Here is a 20,157-nt window from a genome sequence, read left to right as displayed (position 1 = left end):
GGACCTTAGCAAAAGGCTTAAGGGAAAAATTTTTTAATTCATATCATTAACACTTCTAATATTTTTTTAGGCAATGAAAATCCATAAGATGAAAAAAATACTCTTTTTTATTTTATTTTTTATTTATTTATTTTTAAATTTTATTTATTTATTTGACAGAGAGAGATCACAAGCAGGCAGAGAGGCAGGCAGAGAGAGAGGAGGAAGCAGGCTCCCCGCTGAGCAGAGAGCCCGATGCGGGGCTCGATCCCAGGACCCTGAGATCATGACCTGACCCAAGGGCAGCAGCTTAACCCACTGAGCCACCCAGGCGCCCCAAAAATACTCTTTTTTAATATAGGAAAATAAACACAGAAGGTGAAATAAACACAATATGCTTTTTCACATCAAGATGGGTCAAGGTACCGCGAATGGTCTATCAAAGTTTCTAACGCAAACACTAAGAAAGCAGAATTTAGGAGGGGAGAAAAGGCAGAATTTAGGAAAGCAAATCAAATTGTTTGTAATTTTTATTTTTTAATGTTACTTTTATTAATTCCAAAAAGTAAGTCCATATTATTTTTTAAAAAGTCAGCATTCCACCTGGCTTTTGTTTTCTTGCCTTTCATCATGGGAATTCCACGGCAAAGGGCAAAAGAGTCCATTTTAACCCATTACCATTCTGCAATAATCTATTTCTGTAATTGTAATGTTTAAAACATTTTAATAAAATACTCAAAGTCTTATTTTTTTTACACTAAAAACTAAATTTTTTTTGAGCCCCCTGCAAAAGTGTAATGTATACTGAAACATTTTTTTATAGTAAGTACTTACGCCAGTGTCATGTTGTTGCTTGGATCAAGACCAACTTCTATAACAGTAGTGCCTTCAATGTCCACTTCTTTACAGGGTGTTGTATTTCGCCCAGTAACCCTGCAGGCCTGATAAAATCCATGTGGTTTCACTCGACCAGAGTCATTACCCACAAACACTTGCAACACTACGGGCTCATTATGGCCTTCCAGCTGGAGTGAGATAACACGGAACATAAATTAGCCTTTCAAATAATCTAATTGTCCAATCAAATACTTAAGACCAAGTCCTATAACTGGATAACAATAAGGAAATAATTTAAATCCTCAAGAAAAACAAAAGTACAACATTTTCATAAAAAGGAGAGTTGGCTAAGTTTCTGTAGGAAATCGTAAGTTTTAATTCTGAAATAATCACACTTTGAGGAAAATTTATATGTTTAATGATAAATTACCATTTATAATTAATTTGTACAACTAGATGCAAATGAATACAGAGTCCTTTAGGTATTTATAAATTTATGGACTGCCAAAGCATGCGGGTTATTCAAAATTTACCACCATCACTAATGGAAAATTCACTAAATTGTTTTACTGGCATCATTATTATCATCATCAAATGAATACACATACTGAATTTTTTACTCTTTTAATAGTAAATAGGAAAGTGTCTGAAGTGCTCCTATATAAATAAAAGGGAAATGGAGCTCATCTGCATAGATTAGATAGACACACACACCATCATGAAATCATGGGCCAAAACATTATAGTTTGGGGGTGCCTGGGTGGCTCAGTGGGTTAAGCCTTCAGCTCAGGTCGTGATCTCAGGGTCCTGGGATCAAGCCCCGCATCGGGCTCTCTGCTCAGTGGGGACCCTGCTTCCCCCCCGCCCCTCTGCCTGCCTCTCTGCCTACTTGTGATCTCTCTGTCAAATAAATAAATAAAATCTTTAAAAAAAAATTATGGTTTGAAAACTGTTAGTTTAGACCAGGATTTATGGGTCCTTTCAGGTCTCTAACAAGCCTTCATAAATTATAATTTGTATGGTGAAGAATAAATAAATATTTAAAACAGCATTTGGGGAAAAATGTTTCCAATGCAGATTTTTGTTCATGTTTATATAGTTAAATACTGAAGGAGCTAAAAGAGAATGCATAAAGTCACAAAATAACCTGTACAATGTATACCAAAAGGCTTTAAAAAATTCATACATCGGGGACGCCTGGGTGGCTCAGTTGGTTAAGCGGCTGCCTTCGGCTCAGGTCATGATCCCAGCGTCCTGGGATTGAGTCCCACATCGGGCTCCTTGCTCTGCGGGGAGCCTGCTTCTCCCTCTGCCTCTGCCTACCACTCTGTCTGCCTGTGCTCACGCTCTCTCTCTCTCTAACAAACAAATAAATAAATAAATAAATAAAATCTTAAAAAAAAAAAAATTCATACATCTTTTCTAACCCGTATGGCTCTATCTGTGAAAAGATATCAAAACGAGGGAAATAAACAGATAAATAAACAATCTACTCAAACCCAGAACAGTGTCTGGCACATAAAGGGGTGCATATTTGTTGAATGAAAGAATAAATAAACTTTTGAGGTCAGGCAATTCACTCCCTATCACAGTTAGACAATCTAATAATACTTCTGACCAGAGAGTACTTAACGCATAAAGACAGAGCAACTGGGTTAAAAATACTGACCAAACTATCAACACTTCTCGTCAGATAAGTATTTACAGAAAGCATAACTGAAATTTCTTATTCACCTATTATTTGTCCTGAGTATGAGGGACTAAGGATGGGTTGGTGTGAAGAGTAGCAGAGGGATAAAGAATGATGTTGTTGAATATTAACCAACCTTATAAATGGCCACGGACAGGTTTCCTGACCCCAAGATTCTACCATATTTTATTAAAATTTAAAATGAAAGGCAGTCCAACTGAATACTGTTCAACTAACATTTTCACAAACTGCATTTAACAAGAATTTACTATGCCAAAATTCCACCCTGTTTAATGTTTTATAAGAAACAGAAACACTTATTAAATATTCCCCGCCCAACTCTTTTTTGGTTTGTCTTCAAAGAGAAATATTCTAAGTTTCCCAGGTGCTGAAATTTAAGCTTCTTTTTTCTTTTAGTCTAAATTCTGAAAAGATGAAGATCCAGCTGATATCCTAATTTTTTTTTTTATTTTATTTATTTATTCGTGACAGACACAGAGAGAGAGAGGCAGAGGGAGAAGCAGTCTCCCTACTGAGCAGGGAGCCCAACGTGGGACTTGATTGCAGAACCCTAGGATCATGACCTGAGCCAAAGGCAGATGCTTAACCATCAGAGCCATGCGCCAATGATATCCTAATCCTTTTTTTTAAACATAGATTTTATTTATTTATTTGACAGAGTGAGAGTACAAGCAGGCAGAGAAGCAGAGGGAGAGGGAGAAGTAGGCTCCCCACTGAGCAGGGAGCCTGATGTAGGGCTCAATCCCAGGACCCTGGGATCATGATCTGAGCTGAAGGCAGTTGCTTAACCAACTGAGCCACCCAGGTGCCCCAATACCCTAACTCTTAAACTGAAGACTTAAATTATTTTCAACCAGTTCTTTTCTGAGATGAACAGTCCTGATTTCTTTAGCCATCTCAAAACCTTATTTCCCAAGCTCATAATAATTTCTATAATATTTTTTTGAATCCACTTTAAAATATCTTCTTAAATATTAAGTTTGGGAACAAGTGAATACAGTTGCTACCAATGTCAAATATAAGGAGAACATAATTCATGATTTTCCAATATTTATCAGAATACATTCTCACTTCCTCTTTCATCTAAGCTAAAATTCAAATGAAATAAAAATAACAATAATGGGCTTACAATTTAGTTACTTTTGCTTTAATTTCCATTATATATATCTAATAATTCTACTATTCTATTGTAGGCAGCTTTTGCTGGTTAAAAACGAAACTGGAGAAATTCTTTGTATACTGAAAAATAAAATAAGTACCTTTACTGTAGGAAAGCCTTGCTGTGTTCTGTCCTTTACTGAGCCACGGCTACCCTCAGTCAGGTACCGAGCTCGGTGCTGGGTCTCAGGCTGTACAACTATCTTCAGCTCCTTTCCTTCACTTTTAACAGGATACTGTCCACACAACATAGGGCTCTTCTTTACTCCACTTCCTTTTTGGTTTTCCAGTGTTCTGAGAAGTCAAAGCACAACATGGAAAAAGTATCAAAATGAGTTTTTTCTACAAAAGTCAGCTAAGATAAAGGAAGAAACAGAATAGGCAGTAACATTAAAAGCAATTAATTATCTTACTGACAATACAGCCTAAAGGAAGATACATTCCATAAGCAAAGTATCTCTTAAAAGTTTTAAATAAAATTTAACTATACAAGACAAAAATGAAAAATACATATGTGTGGTGGGAAGGAAGATTGAATGTAATAAGCCAGGAATAACAGGTTAAGAGAATAGCTGATGTCATTGTAACCTTTCACATTGTACTTCAGTCAAAACAAATTTTAAAGCTACAAGATTAACTATTATTATTTTCTAATCAGACTTGCAAGGCAAAAGATATGTGGGGGTAGCAAAAAGAAATAAACAAAAGGCCTTAATAAAACAATTAAAACTACATGTAGCATACATATTCTTTTGGATATCTTTCTCAGTAATTTTTCTGAAAAAATTATAATAAAATATCAGTAACCCAATTTGTATTGGGGAACTAGAATTACTCTAAACTATCTTTCTTAGAAGTGTAATTTTTCAGAGTATTTATATTTGTGATTAAATAATTAAAGTCCTTAGCATATAAAATCTTTATAACTGGGCTTTACAGATAGGAAATCTATTCTTTAAAACTGTATTTTTAAAATTTTTTAATTTTTAATTTTTTTAATTTTTAAAAATTGTATTTCTAATGTTTGTTTATTATGCATTTGCTATGTGGAATGTATGTTCAAAGAAAAAAAATGGTGGTTAGGACTTTACGTCAATACATTTAATCTGAAGTACTGCAAATATGACAAATACAAAACAATACTACTAGTTCTAAAATAGACTTAAAATTATCCATGTACATTTTTTTTAAAGATGTTATTCATTTATTTGAGAGAGAGTGAGTGAGAGAGAGAGAGAGAGAGCATAAGCAGGGGGAGGGGCAGAGGGAGAAAAAGAAGCAGACTCCTGGCTGAGCAAGGAGCGGGGAGCCCGAGATGGGGCTCAATCCCAGGACCCTGGGATCATGACCTGAGCCAAAAGCAGACAGTTAACTGACTGAGCCACCCAGGCACCCCTATCCATGTGTATTTTAAAATAGAGCCAGGGGGCAGGGGCTCCTGGGTGGTTCAGTCAGTTAAGGTTGGACTTGGTTTGGGCTCAGATCTCAGGTTCCTGAGATCAACTCTGTTTTGGGCTCTGAGCTCAGCAGGTAGTCTGTTTCAGATTCTCTCCCTCTTCTCTGTACTCCTCCAAATGAATAGATAAATCTTTAAAATAAAATAAAATAAAATGTCATGGCCTATAACATTTTCTATATGACTCACATTGAAAATACAGGAGCCAAGAGATGACCTCGGACAAAAATCTCCAAAAACAAATAGGTCCCAGGAGGAACATTATGAATCAAAGAAGAGCAATGGTGGCTAAGAAGCCTTAAAAATGGCCCTAATGTTTAACCCTTCATCTCCAACCAAGTTGTTGCCTCTATTATCAATAACAAGAGGAGGAAATACCGTATTCTCAATGGAACTAGGGACTGGGGTGAAACTCATGGCTAGGAAAGGGAAAGAAGAATGGAGAAAAGAAGGAATGCAAAGGAATGCACTAACACTGACAAGGTAAGTAGGAGAGTTCTGAGGGCTAGTACTGTGCTCCATCATCTTCATACTCCCTAAAACTTGCACAATTCCTAAAACCAAAGGTGCTAAGAAAATAGTCGTTATTGAAAGCAAATAGGAAAAAACAAGGAACAAAGAAAGGAAAGGAGAAGAAAAAAAGAGCATCTATTAAAATATTAAGGTGAGAAAGACTGGATCCTAACTGGCCAAGGAATGCCATATTCATTTAAGTTTGACAGACATAAGTCAAAGATTACCTCTGTAAGTCATTTAAAAGGCCCTAGAAGAATAAATTCTACGAATCAAAGAGTTGAAACTGGAACAATGGGAAACAAATCCTATTTTCATCATTCTGGGTAGAAATTCAAACATTTGCTTTCAATACAATGTGCTCTCAATACATTTGCTCTTATCTATGAAAACCTACAATTACATCATTTTTTACCTATTTTAAAATCAAAGCAAAAATATTCACTTACAGAAACTATGTATACTCCCCAAATATTTGTTGAAAAGTAAATATAGCAAAATGCTAAAAGCAGTTCTATAGAGTGACTAGATTATGGGTTATTTATTTTCTCCTATTTTTCTGCATTTTTCCAAATGTTTGTAATACCTATTGATCTTATAATAAGAAAAGGGAACACTTAGTTTGAAATACCAGGAAAATTTAGCATATGTCAATGAACTAGCAAGATACAGTTTTTATATTCACTTATGCTAGCCAAGCTAATATTTTTGAGGATAAACAGATGAAAACGAGTTTTACTATTTCAGTAAAACAAAGTATTTCATTTGGGATGAAGACTGCTAAGTGAGTTGACAAGTATATATATTCTTTTTTTTTTTTTTTTTTTTTTTTTTTATTTATTTGACAGAGACAGAGGGAGAGAGAGTGAGCGAGCACAGGCAGACAGAGAGGCAGGCAGAGGCAGAGGGAGAAGCAGGCTCCCTGCCAAGCAAGGAGCCCGATGTGGGACTCGATCCCAGGACGCCAGGACCTCTAAGGCTCAAATGTAAAGATGAAACATATATATATACACACACACATATATATATATTTAGATCTTTAGACACATAAAACAATGAAAATGTCAACTAATTCTTGGAAAAGTAGTCAATGAAATTACTAATTTTTAAGGCATGATGTCTGAAGAACAAACAAGAGAGGAGCAGTTAATTGGGGATTTTACTTTTAAATGGATTTAATGGGATTTTACTTTTAAATGACATCTAAAAGGTAAATCCACTGTTTTGGCCTACTCTTCAGAAGTCTTAAGATGACATTCTAATTCCTTTGGGTTGCATATCCTTCTGGTTGTCTATGTCACAAAAAAATAACTTCCATTACGAAGTGCCTAAAAAGGGTTTCACATCCAGATGACATAATGTCTTAATTTCTAGAAATATCTATAAAGAGACATAGGGTTACTGATTCTCAGGATGTTTAGTTGAAGAATTTAAGAATGACATGGCTAGAAATGTTTAAATACTAAGTAGTTCCTTTTCAAATGATTTTGTTTTCTTAACAAACTCTTTTATATAACATTTTAACTATACAAAAATGCTATTTTCATCTTGAAAATCAACAAACTGCTGTTACAACATATTTGAGACTATATTTCCTATATGTACATTATATAAATTATAAATTTATGACACATTAGATCTAAGGCTAAATATACCTTATTCCTCAAAAGATTTCTAAATTTCTTTCATGTTTCTAACACCTTTCTTTTTGAAGCATATAGGGTGTTAGCTTGAGATCCACTTAATAACTGTTTTGAAAAGCCTACTTTTCTATATATTTATATAAGGTTTTATCCTCTCCTTGATATAGTTCTTACAAATTCAAAATGAAAACTTCTTCCATTATTTCTATTTGCTAGTGCCAAATATTTTTCCATTACCTAAGAAGCTGGACATTTCTTCTGCTGCTTGATGAGTTTCTGTTCCATGAATTATTTCATGAGAGATTTTGTCTTGACAAATGTTATTATACTTTCCCTGGGTAACCTCAAATCATTTCTAAGATATATCTATCATACAAAAGCAGAAAAGATGTAGGTCAAGATATTCTCTTTAATAGGAACTGCAAACCATGTGTGTTGACTAACTCTATGTCAAAATTTTATTTGTTCTTCATTTGGACCATTAACATTTATTTCAATATAAAAATGAAAATCTCTCTTCTGAAACTTAAAATTTTTTTTCTGCATTGAAGCCCAAATAAATACTGTATTTAATGACCGATATACATGAGCCTTTTAAATCTGTGCTACTATGTTTCAGAGCATTATTTTATAGGTACTATGTTCTAGAATTGGCTCTGCTAATGGCAATATTTTAGGAAAGGGTATATCTTGTTGTTTGCTTTTTTTAAGATAATTTCCTAATCTGGACTTTCTAAAAAGAAAAAACATTTAAATGTTTACTTTTATTTAACTATATCACTCCAAAGGAGTTCTAAATGAGAGGAGAAAACAGTATAGTATAATTATGCTTAAATGTTAGGTAAATGGTAGATAAATGACGTAAAAAATGTACTGACAACTAAGAACAAGTTTAATATACATTAAAAATATTCTCTATAATACTCAACCAGATATCTAACTTAAAAGGTAAGAATGATGTCATGAAGTAGCAGCTTCTCCATCACTCTTTGTAACAAACTGAAATTGTAGGAGGTTCTGGATCAACTAAAGAACCATATTTTGCTTCCCAAAAAAGTAATCTCTCAAAATCCACTGAGTTAAATTTTATCAAATTATATTGAATGTATTACAGGAAAATCTAACTTAAAAAGTGTAGGAATTAAATATAATAAAAGTACTAAAGGAATCAGAAAGTTAAAAATAAGTCACAGTATCCTATACTATAGCCACTGAAATATATTTATATTCAGATATATTTATAGTGAGTGTTGTGAACTGGCACAGATGAATGAAAACTCAAACATGTACCATGATCTGTTCTATCACCCTTCTAATACATAAACCCAGAAACAGAGGAAAAACAATTAGTGATAAATTATTTTTTTTAAATGTCAGCACAATGTATCAAAGAAAAAGCTTAAAATAAATATATGAATCTAAATGATAGGAATCAAACCATCAATTTAGTTTTTTCTTGTTTTCATCAAAAGAAAAAAGTCTAAAATCCTCATAGAAATGGAAATGGGTTGAACCAAATCAGGAGACAACATGAGAGAACACAAACTAGCCCTTTTCAAATGTTTTGAGTCAACTAGGGCCATTTCACTCAAGCTATTTGTCTGAGTAAAAATATTTTTAAATCCATTTGAAATTTAAAGGTTATTTCAAAACAGATTATTTTCTACCAATCATACCCAGAATAAGATACCTATTGCTAAAATCTATTAATATGTTTTCCTCTAGTGAAACTTGGTAATTTTAAGTTTGAATTTTCATGTATTTCAATGATAAAATCAGTATCTTTGCTTTATATGCACACTTGGGTTGAACAACTACAAAAACTGGGAATAATTTATTTTTTGTTTTGTTTTGCACAATGGTGATAGAACTTTAAAAAATGTGAATACCAACCCATTTCCTGCTTTTGAGTTGCCTTTGTTGTCCGTGGTAAGCTGAGAAAGCACATAGTGAGGTGCTTTGGCACTGTCGGCATCAAATATATCCATATTAGATTCTTCACAATCTCGTCGTTTGACCCCCGGCCTCTGCTTTGGATTTCGTTTTCGTGATTTACGAGGTACCTCAGTGTTATCATTGTAGGAACTGGTGCTCATGTTACTGAAGTTGGAGGGGGAATCCTCCATCCACATACTGCAGCTCTGCTCTGATTCCAATCCACACCCCTCATCCTGGCAGGACATCCGACTGTTATCCAGCAAGTCCTCAGGTGGTGGTGAGATGTACAAGACTGTGTGCCTCTTCGGTGTTGATGGATGCTGCTGAACTGTGTTACTGGTTAACTGCTTTTCACTTACCCCTCTGTTACTTACCCCCAAGGCTGAGGAGCAGCTCTCCACTTGCATAGCCTTGCTGTCGGTGACTGAGGTAGAATAAATGGTAGGGCTGGAAGAGGTGGTAAAGGAGCTGCAAGCACCGCCCATGGAGGAAGAGGAGGGAGCTGAAGAAGCATCTGCGGTGTACAATTTAAGAGTAAATACACTATACATATTTTCACCTATGCTGGCTAGCAGTCCCATTGAAAATGTGATTCGTGAACTGATTGTTTTTCCCCAAAATGAATAGTTGGAATTTGGTTAAGTTTTAGAATATAAAGGCTTCAAGCAATACAAGGCCTAAAAAATGCAATTTTAAAAAATGCCCAAATAGTAATATTTTACTTGTGTTATAATTGATAGATTTTTAAAAATCTAATTTAATGTTTTAAGTTGTAAAGCAAGAATAAAGCTTTTATTGCCTCAGCTGGATGTTCTTGTTGAATTTTAATCATTTAAAATAATAAAGAAAACCCCAATATGAAATATATGCTTGTGGTCCACATTCAATGCCAATTAAGTAATCCATTATAGAATTTGAAAAGTGGGACTGTGCTTAGCCACAAAATATTAAAATAAGTTTCTAACCTATGAAGCAGAGAACTACAGGTCATTTTTAATGCAGACACTCCCTGCTTCAGAGGCAAATCCTGGAATAAAAATATGAGAAAATAAATGAGAAAAGAGCTGCTGATTGATTATTCCAGATATCAATTATAAAATGAGAAATAAATAGAAAAAATATATAATCAACTGAATTGGAGGCAAAATGGAACTGGTACCGTCACTATGATTGTTGTAAAATCTAGAATAAAAGTGAAAAAGTTTGATTTGGACTATGCTGGGCAGTGGAAGATAGGGAAGTCAACCACTAAGGGTATCCAGAAGTTGGAAATGGCCGTTCAAAACCATAATACCTAAAATAAATAAATCCATCCTTTATGGCAGAATGAAAAGTAGATTAAGACTGATTATTGGATGGATTTCTCTCACAAAGTACTTGGTACACACTCAGCAATTGGCTCCCCTATTCATTTCCTCTCTCTTTAAAGGGCCTGCTTGATTTTAACTATTAAGGAAATTTCTTTATACAAGTAACAATAACTTTTATTGACTGAAGCCTAACAGAAAAGAGTTAAACAAAAAATTCTAGTGCTGGGGAAGCACTAGAATCGGTTTATATAAAAAGGTCTCTTACAAAGCCATTTCTTTATTATGCCTAGCAAAAAAAGAATTAAGTAGATCTTTATAAAACATGTGGCAACTGGCAGAACAGCTTGTTGAAAAATACTAGTACTTTAATCCTTTATGGCACAACCTTAAACACACACTAATAATGTTAAGGTTGGAAGTTGTCAGTTCTAAAATTTTAGAAATACCGTTTGATCTTGTATGAGATATGGAAAGGTTCATAATCATACACACACAAAACTAAAAATAGGTTAACATGTGACAGAACTAACAGATATGTTTAAATCTAAAATTAGTTTTTATCTATAGCCAAGTGTGCCACTGTGTTAAAGCAGCAGGATAAAACTTAAAACCAATGTGCAGCCATTGGAATTGCAATATTCTTGTCAATTATACTGCAAACAGTGAATGTAAGAACACCAGTGTTCAGATAATCAAAAGCCAAGTGCCAAAGATCTATTTTTAAATTAAAAACATGTACCAGAACACTTAAGTCATTTGAAAGAGCTAAATTCACCAATAATTTTTCATTGCTGTCAAGGCTGAAGAGCACAGTAATTAATATCAGCCATTAATGATGTGATCTACATAATGTCATATGGAAATATTATTCCAAACTACTATAAGTCAAAGAACCTAGAGCAATTAGATGATACCAGTTCCATTTTCCAGTTTGTATCCTTGTCAAATGCAGTAGCTGAAATTGGAAAATTCAGTCACTTTAAACTGCATTCCAATTTAAAGAAAAATTGATCAATTTCATATCATGCATTAATGCAATGTTTTCTTAGTAAATAAATATTTTAAAAGATTTGTAAGAACTACAAAATCTAGATGCTAATGTCAGTGACAGTTTAGGAGCTGATTTGTAGCCACTTTGGGTTTAAACAACAAGTTTTTTCCTTGTTTTTTTGAAAAATACTATAAAAATCATTTTTAAAAAAATAGAAAAGGTATTATATATAACATTCCTCCATCTGTTCCAACTATTGGCAAATATGAAACTAAATTTTTGTGTGTATATAAGCCTATGTTCTTTATCTTCAGAGAAATAAAAGTATGCAGCATGCAGTCTTTGCAGTAGAACACACAAAACATGCAGCATGAATGCTGTGAACGTGTATTTCTATAAAGCAGCTTTCCCCCACCCATACTTTTTGAATCTAAGTATCATGCACATGAGAATGCAGAATATGAACATCTCAGGGATCCCTGTCCATGACAGATGGAAAGTACTGGTGAAAAGCAATCATGAACTCAAAAGTAAGTTATGTGATATTCATGAATTTAATATGCAAGACATAGCCTAGCATTGCTCTTAAAGGTATATATGATTTTATCTTGCAAATCTTATCAAAGCAATCATGGTTATAAAACCCAATTGGTATGATCAAACATAAATGTCTGTTCTGGGACAGGTATGCCAAACTGTGATCTCATACCCTACATAAATTAAAATATTCTATACATTTTACTTGGAGACCTAACATAATAATTTTTATATTTTACCTGCAGTTTCCTGGATATACTTACTAAATAAAAAAGTTCATTAGCACAAAACTATGAAACTGAAAACATAAACTCTGTCAGAAGACAGTAGTAAGCATCCTTTAATTAAAAAATATTACTTTGAAAAGCCTATCTCAGTTTGAGCCTAAATTACAAAAGATCTTACTCATTTTAAGACTGTAACAAGTAAGACAATTTTTTAAAACTATAAAACTCTTTACAACAACATCACTGTTAACGTTGATAATGACGATAATGATGTATAAAATCCTTCACATAATATTTTACATTCTGGTTAGCAAGACATCACCTAAGTGAAATAATAATGCCAAGTGAGGTGAAGTATAAAATGAGAACTATGGGCCCTTTCTTAGATCTTTCTTAGACCCTCCCAACACCTAAAACAGTACCTTGCATGTAGTAAAAATTTAAATTTCTTATTAAATTGATTTACTGGAAGCCAGTATTTGATAACTATGTTGAATTATATTAAAGTTATATTGGCCAAAAAATGTACCAACATGCCCATGATGAACACATCAGGTTTAAAAAAAAGGATTTACTACTCAAAGTGCTTAAAATACATCTCACTATAATAGCGTTATCTGATACAGGGAAGGGTTTAGAAGTAACAAGAGTTTAGAGTTAACTATTTGCTACTTCTACAAAGAGTGTGCTAATAACTTTCTTTCTTGAAACTATAAGCCAAATTATTACTTGTGTATTAATCCATAAATTTACTAAGAATAAAAAATCCTTAATATTATCTATTAAAAATACATTGAATTATATCAAAAACATTTTAGATTTCTAAACACAAATTTCTTATTCCCAAGCAATTCCAGAAAAACACTCAAGAACATTACTGGGAATACTGTAAATGTACTTAAAATATCTACAAAGACCTTTCAGTCACTGTATCATTAAATATCAAGAAACAGCTTAACTGACTTTCTACAGAACTAAAATGCTAATGTAATCCTGCCTCATCTATATATTCTTTTTTATTTTTAAGTGGTTATAAACAAAGTATGCTAACTACTGTTCCCCCTTTTTTGGTTTTGAGTCTCCATTTTTATTTGTTAGGAATGTATAGACTATGTTTCATTGCTGCATATTAAAAGTACAAAAACTCCTAAAATTTTTTTAATAATTGATTTTCTAAGCAGATTAGTTGTAATGTATTTCTATTTTAGAGCTTTATAATTTTAATGTTTTTATTTTATTTTTTTAATTTAAATTCAATTACTTGACATATATTATGCTTCAGGGGTATATAGACCTGTGAGTCATCAGTCTATTTGTTCTTTTAAATCCTTTTATCAATCCTTTGCAAAGCTCTAAGTTTTTCTTAAAATGTTTTCTTAAAATTATTCTCTTATCCATGAATAAGTAACACATGAATAAATTTTTCATATTTTTCTTTTATGAAAAAATTATCTTTGAACCTGTAAAAATTTTTATTTTTCTTTGGCTAGAGAGCATGGTGAACCAAAGGGAAAACCATTCTACACTTATTAATGAAAATTTACAATTTCAAAAGAATACAATAATTTTAAAATGTATAAGTGAAAGGAAGTATCATATCTATAGTGTTTTATGTCTAAGTCTAATAATCCTATTATTAGCAGTAGCCAATAACTAGAACAAATGCCTGTAATGCTGGTGAATATAAGTTGTATATTATATTCTCTTAAGAACTGATGGAATCATTAAGGTTCACTATGAATATACAAAGTAGCTGGGATAAGGAGAGCAGCAGATAATGCCTACATGGGTATCTTAAAATTCCCAAGTATTAATTTGATTAGAAAGATGAAAATGGACTTTTAAATGATAACACATATAGAAACTTGTGTAGACTTTATATACTCCTTACCTAAACTATATTTTAAAATTAAGAACTATTATAGTTCTAGTTTTGTGAACCAGAAATTATTAGTTTTGTGAACCAGAAATTATTTTAATTACCACATCATTTTGGTGCTTAAAATACCATTTTAAAAAAAGGATAACACTTTACATGGAACTAACTAAACTTTTTATGGAAAGCTTTGAAATTGGAAACATTCTTTAAAGTCCTCAAAAGAAACAAATACCTTCCACATAATTTAAAATATGTGACAGAAATGGTATTTAACTGAGTTTCCGAGATAAAATGTGATCCTTAGCATTTAAATATGCAAATATATTTCATAACTTTCCAACATCAGGGCAAAATCAGTTGAGCTTCCTAACAAAGTCATTAAAACAAAAGCCATAATTATTTTTTTCAAATTATAACATTTTGTAAGTGTGCTTAAATGAACCAATAGTGGAACGGAGAAGGAGTAAACCATTGACTGTTCAGAAAATAATCTTAAAAAACAATCCAGATATTTGGAAACATTTCTGGTCTAAAACACTATTCAACCTTAGTTATCCTTTTTAAGTATTTCATTTTCTTTCTGGTAACAATGACTTCAAATCTAAAGATCTTGCCTGATAAAAGTCACCAGATACAAGGACATAATTTTAGATAAAAGAAGAAAGATATTGAGAGAAAAAAACTATAAGGCCAACATTCATGTTGCTAAGGGATTGAAAAATCTAGAACACACAAAGTGGCTGCAAACCTGCTTTGTCAACACCTTACATGCCAACCTTCGTTTTCTACTTTCTTCTTCTTCTTATAGTATTAACGTAAAGTTTAAAACTTTACAAAAAGTTTTTAGTTTCAATCAGTATCAATCCACTATTTAGAAATAAAAAAAGGAAGGAAGGAAGGACGGAAGGAAAGAAGAAAGAAAGAAAGAAAGAGAAAGAAAGAAAGAAAGAAAGAAAGAAAAAAAGACTTATGAAGAAGTCTGAAAACGAGACCGACCTATACCCTGGGTGAGATTGGATGGGTTAAGTGTCTCTGGCACTATTTGTCTTCACTATTGACAGACACTGTCACACAACCCACCACACGATGCCTGTCTCTGAATGGCGAAGCTAGAATGCAAGTTAAGTGTATTAATAGAAAAAACAACTAGCATCCCAGCATATAAAATAAGCAATCCAGATTATTTTACCAAAAACAAAAACAAAAAACAAAAATTGTAGGGTTGATCATTTAATTTACATGTTTAACAATTTCAATTTCCATTTGTACTTTTCCCACCCAACATAAGCTTACATGCCACAATAAGCAATGTTTTAAAAAACAAACTTAAAAAAAATAAAATTATCAACATCCAAATAAATGCATGTGGAAAATTTCTTACCCAAAATTTTTGTTAACTCATATTCACCAATTTGTTGTCCTGTTCACTAATGCAATCTAATCCATAAGCCAGAATGACCTCTCTCAGGTGTTTTTAGGTTGTGCCTTTACCCAAATTCCTTTAAAGAGTAGAAGAGAATATACTCTGACCAAAACACTCAAGCAGAAAGAGATATCTGTATTTTATTTTATTTTTTTTAAAGATTTTATTTATTTATGAGAGAGCATGCGCGTTTATGCAAGTGCACTCAAGCCTGAGCAGGGGGGAGAAGGAGACACGCAGACTCCCTGCTGAGCAGGGAGGCCTATGCAGGGTTCAATCCCAGGACCTGGGAACCTGAGTCTAAGGCAGCTGCTTAACTGACTGAGCCACCCAGGCGCACCAGAAATACCTGCATTTCAGCAGCAAAAGAATCTTTTCATTTCTCAGGCCAACTTCCACATATATCCTCATACCCCTCAAAAAAAGTTACCACTTTTTCACTTTCAGATTAGATATGTACATAAAACGTTTGATCCTAGAGGGTCTATTTTAAAAAATAATTAGCACTGTTGCTGAAGCTGAAAAGCTTGTTATTACTGATTTATTGGAAACCATCTTTTTCTTCCTCAGTCCATCAAACTGCCAATCAGCATTCTATTACACAATTATTCTCCCATTTTTAATCTAAATTCTCCTAAAATAATTATTTTTACCTTGTCAGAGTATGGGGAGGGGAAGAGGTAAAGGGTGAGAGAGAATCTTAAGCAGGGTCCATGCCCAGCACAGAGCCCAATGCAGGACTTGAGCTCACGACCCTAATATCATGACCTGAGCCGAAATCAAGAGTCAGATGCTTAACCAAATGAGCCACCCAGGTGCCCCTATTCACAGGATATTTGTTAAAGAATGTGTCCTAAAAAATAAAATGCTCACAAAATTTGTCAGTGTCCTGATATTTATAGCAATGATTTAAATATATCTTTTGTCCTCTTCAATCCTAAGTATTTAAGCACAGTATAAAATATGTACTAGGTATATATTATGTGATTTGGGGTTTTTTAATTATTTTTTTAAAAGATTTTATTTATTTATTTGACAGAGAGAGACACAATGAGAGAGGGAACACAAGTAGAGGGAGTGGGAGAATGAGAAGCAGGCCGTCTCCTTGCGCCAGGAGTCTGATGTGGGGCTCGATCCCGGGACCCTAGGATCATGACCTGAGTTGAAGGCAGATGCTTAAACCACTGAGTCACCCAGGCACCCCTTAAATCCTTTCCTGTTGGAAAAGGAAGATGTTTTCTACCATCCAGTGATTTAAGTACTACTGGATGGCATAACTGGTCAAAACTGGATGACGACACTGAAGCTCAGAAAGAATCCTTTACCTCAAAGAGATTAAACATAAAAGGGAATAATTATACTAGGTGATAACTATATTTATTACATTGTCAAAGACCCCAAGTACAGGTTGAAGAAGAAAAAAAAACTATTTAACTATTTTACTCCTTGAAAGGGAACATTATGTTAAGACAAAACCAGAGATTATCATTATATTAACTTAGATATGAATTAGAGAAAAACAGTTCTGAACAATGCTATTTGAAGGTCACCTCAATGCTTTATCATGTAATACATTTTAATATATTTAGATTAAATAATAAAGGTACTTCAGTCAACCCTAGTCCAATGCCTTCTCATTTTTTTTAGAGGAGACCAAAAAGGGAAAAAAAATACTATTTGTATCATTAAAATCTTGTAATTTAATTACTTGGGTTCTACACCTGAGCCTGGATTAGAGCGGATATTAGATCCAACTATAGACAAAACAAAGTGTCTAAGCAAAAATCAGAAGATAAGTTATATATGACCCTATCAGAAGTTTTGATACCTGATCGTGCAAAAGTATCACTTCATTTAAAAAAAAAAAAAGGTGGTAAGAGAATTCTAGGAACTAGAACTCTTTAATAGTCACCTTTTAGAATCATCCCTTTGGGATATGTCTGTTCTCCCCATGACTCATCATCTTCTATCAATGTCTCTTTTATATACAAGGGCTCCCATTAAGAAAGTGTCAACATAAAAAGAATAAGTCAGAATGTAAATATTATGGCCCATGTGTGGCTCTACCTTGGCTGACAGGCAGAATTTCAAAGGTAAAAAACAGAGTAGGTGAGAATGAAGACAAACAGGCAAAATAAGGTTAAAAACTTATTTTTATTAAAATAAGACCTACTTTTTAAAACCTTACAAAAGAGAGGAGAAACTCATGTGGGAGGAAAGTCAATGCTTACTGAATAATCACTAATTATCAGGTAATGTTAAGTATTTTATATATTTAACTTTATAACCTTAAGAAAAAGTCGGTATTAGTGTCTAGTTATTGAGGCAATTTTACAAATTTATTTAATCTCCACAAAATTCCGTCTATAGGATAGAAATTATATGACAGCAATCAGATTCAAGTTAGAGCCTTATGATTCCAAAACCCATACTAATTTTTATTATATTTTATTTGTGGGAAAAATAAATAAATAGAAATAAAACAATAATATTTGGGGGGGGATTATATCTCATTATGCCCATACAGGCTTGGCACTTTGAGGTGACTTATTTTTTTTTTTTTTTTATAAACATATATTTTTATCCCCAGGGGTACAGATCTGTGAACCGCCAGGTTTACACATTTCACAGCACTCACCATAGCACATACCCTCCCCAATGTCCATAACCCCACCCCCTTCTCCCAACCCCCCTCCCCCCATCAACCCTCAGTCTGTTTTGTGAGATTAAGAGTCACTTATGGTTTGTCTCCCTCCCAATCCCATCTTGTTTCATTTACTCTTCTCCTATCCCCACTTCTCAGTTATTTTTAATTTCATTGACAATAACACCTTTTTATGAAGAAATGACATGCGGGAAATGAATTTTACCTCAGTGGACTAAATAAATACTACTGATGGACACCTACTTGCATTTATTGATGAAAAGGTAATGTACCTTCACTTATGCCAAAAATAAATTCATCAAGTGTCTAATACATCTCATGCCTTTATTATTTTTTTTAAGATTTTATTTATTTATTTGACAGAGATCACAAGTAGGCAGAGAGGCAAGCAGAGAGAAAGGAAGGGAAGCAGGCTCCCCACTCAGCAGAGAGCCCAATGTGGGACTCGATCCCAGGACCCTGAGATCATGATCTGAGCCAAAGGCAGAGGCTTTAACCCACTGAGCTACCCACGTGCCCCACTTCATTACTTTTTAAGAGTATAGTTCATTGAATATTTTGACTTATTTTTAAGATTTTATTTATTTATTTGACGGACAGAGATCACAATCAGGTGGAGAGGCAGGCAGAGAGAGAGGAGGAAGCAGGCTCCCAGCTGAGCAGAGAGCCCGATGTGGGGCTCGATCCCAGGACCCTGGGATCATGACCTGAGCCGAAGGCAGAGGCTTTAACCCATTGAGCCACCCAGGCGCCCCATATTTTGACTTATTTTAATCATCTGCCAACATGGTGTTTTTAAAAATTATGAAATAATTTAAAACTAACGTCCATGTTTCCTCTACTCACATTTTAGCCAATGCTAACATTTTACTACATGATTTTATTTATTTATTTTTTAAAGATTTTATTTATTTACTTGAGAGAGAGAGAGCACGAGACGGGGGAGGGTCAGAGGGAGAAGCGGACTCCCTGCAGAGCAGGGAGCCCGGATGCGGGACTCAATCCTGGGACTCCAGGATCATGACCTGAGCCGAAGAAGTCGCTTAACCAACTGAGCCACCCAGATGCCCTTATTTTATTTTTTAAGATTTTATTTATTCCACAGAGAGAGCAAGAGAGGACATGCAGGGGTGAGTAGCAGTGGGAGAAGCAGGATCCCCACTGGGCAGGAAGCCCGATGCGGGGCTCAACCCTGGGACTTGGGATCAAGACCTAGCTGAAGATAGCCGCCTACCCAACTGAGCCACCCAGGCGCCCGATTTTATTTTAAAGAGAAGAAATGTTAACAGAAACAGGTGAAATCTTTTGCTGTGCCCTACCCTAATCCATTCTCCTCACTTCTGCCCCAGCTGGACTAATATTTATATAATTTCACTGTATTATTCATAAAACTAATTGGTTTTTTTCTTTAAGATTTTATTTTTATTTATTTGAGAAAGAAAGAGCACAAGCAGGGGAGGGAAAGGAAGAAGCACACTCCTCTACTGAGCATGGAGCCTGATACAGGGCCCAATCGATCACAGGACTCTGAGATCAGAACCTGAGTTGAAGCCAAACACTTAACCTTAACAGACTGAACCACCCAGGCACCTCTATACAACTAATTGTTATAAAACAATTACATATGGCAAGTGGTATGGCCACACCTTTTACTTATGATATTAATCTACTGGTGATATAAGAAAGTAAGCCCACTTCTGTCCAATAATTTATTAATGTGAAATTGTACAAAACACATAAAAATAGAACTATTTTGTGTATGTATTTTGTCCACTGAAGGTTGAGAACCACTGAGCAGTTTTAAAATGCTAATCTACAGACCCAGGTAATATAAAAATATGCTTTTTCCATCAGAAACAGAATAAATCAAAATATTTATAAAGTTGTTCT

General features: G+C 33.9%; 1 protein-coding gene across 4 annotated transcripts in view; it reads right to left on the bottom strand.

The window, feature by feature from the left end:
* LOC111152770 (nuclear factor of activated T-cells 5) overlaps positions 1 to 20,157 on the bottom strand; it is a 107,789-nt gene that overhangs the window by 36,834 nt on the left and 50,798 nt on the right. For 3 of the 4 annotated variants that reach the window (XM_022511393.1, XM_022511394.1, XM_022511395.1), the window contains 3 exons: positions 9,191 to 9,749; positions 3,787 to 3,979; positions 814 to 1,004 (listed from right to left, as the gene is read on the bottom strand). In XM_022511393.1, coding sequence (XP_022367101.1) covers positions 814 to 1,004; positions 3,787 to 3,979; positions 9,191 to 9,749 — 943 coding nt within the window. Of the gene's footprint in view, positions 1 to 813; positions 1,005 to 3,786; positions 3,980 to 9,190; positions 9,750 to 10,200; positions 10,263 to 20,157 lie in introns of all 4 variants that reach the window. The other variant, XM_022511396.1, reaches the window with a different exon arrangement.

Source organism: Enhydra lutris, unplaced genomic scaffold (assembly GCF_002288905.1).
Source record: "Enhydra lutris kenyoni isolate GAN:26980312 unplaced genomic scaffold, ASM228890v2 scaffoldscaffold30, whole genome shotgun sequence".
Lineage (NCBI taxonomy): Eukaryota > Metazoa > Chordata > Mammalia > Carnivora > Mustelidae > Enhydra > Enhydra lutris.
Note: the sequence above shows the minus strand (reverse complement) of the source record. Positions and strands in the feature narration are given on the sequence as shown.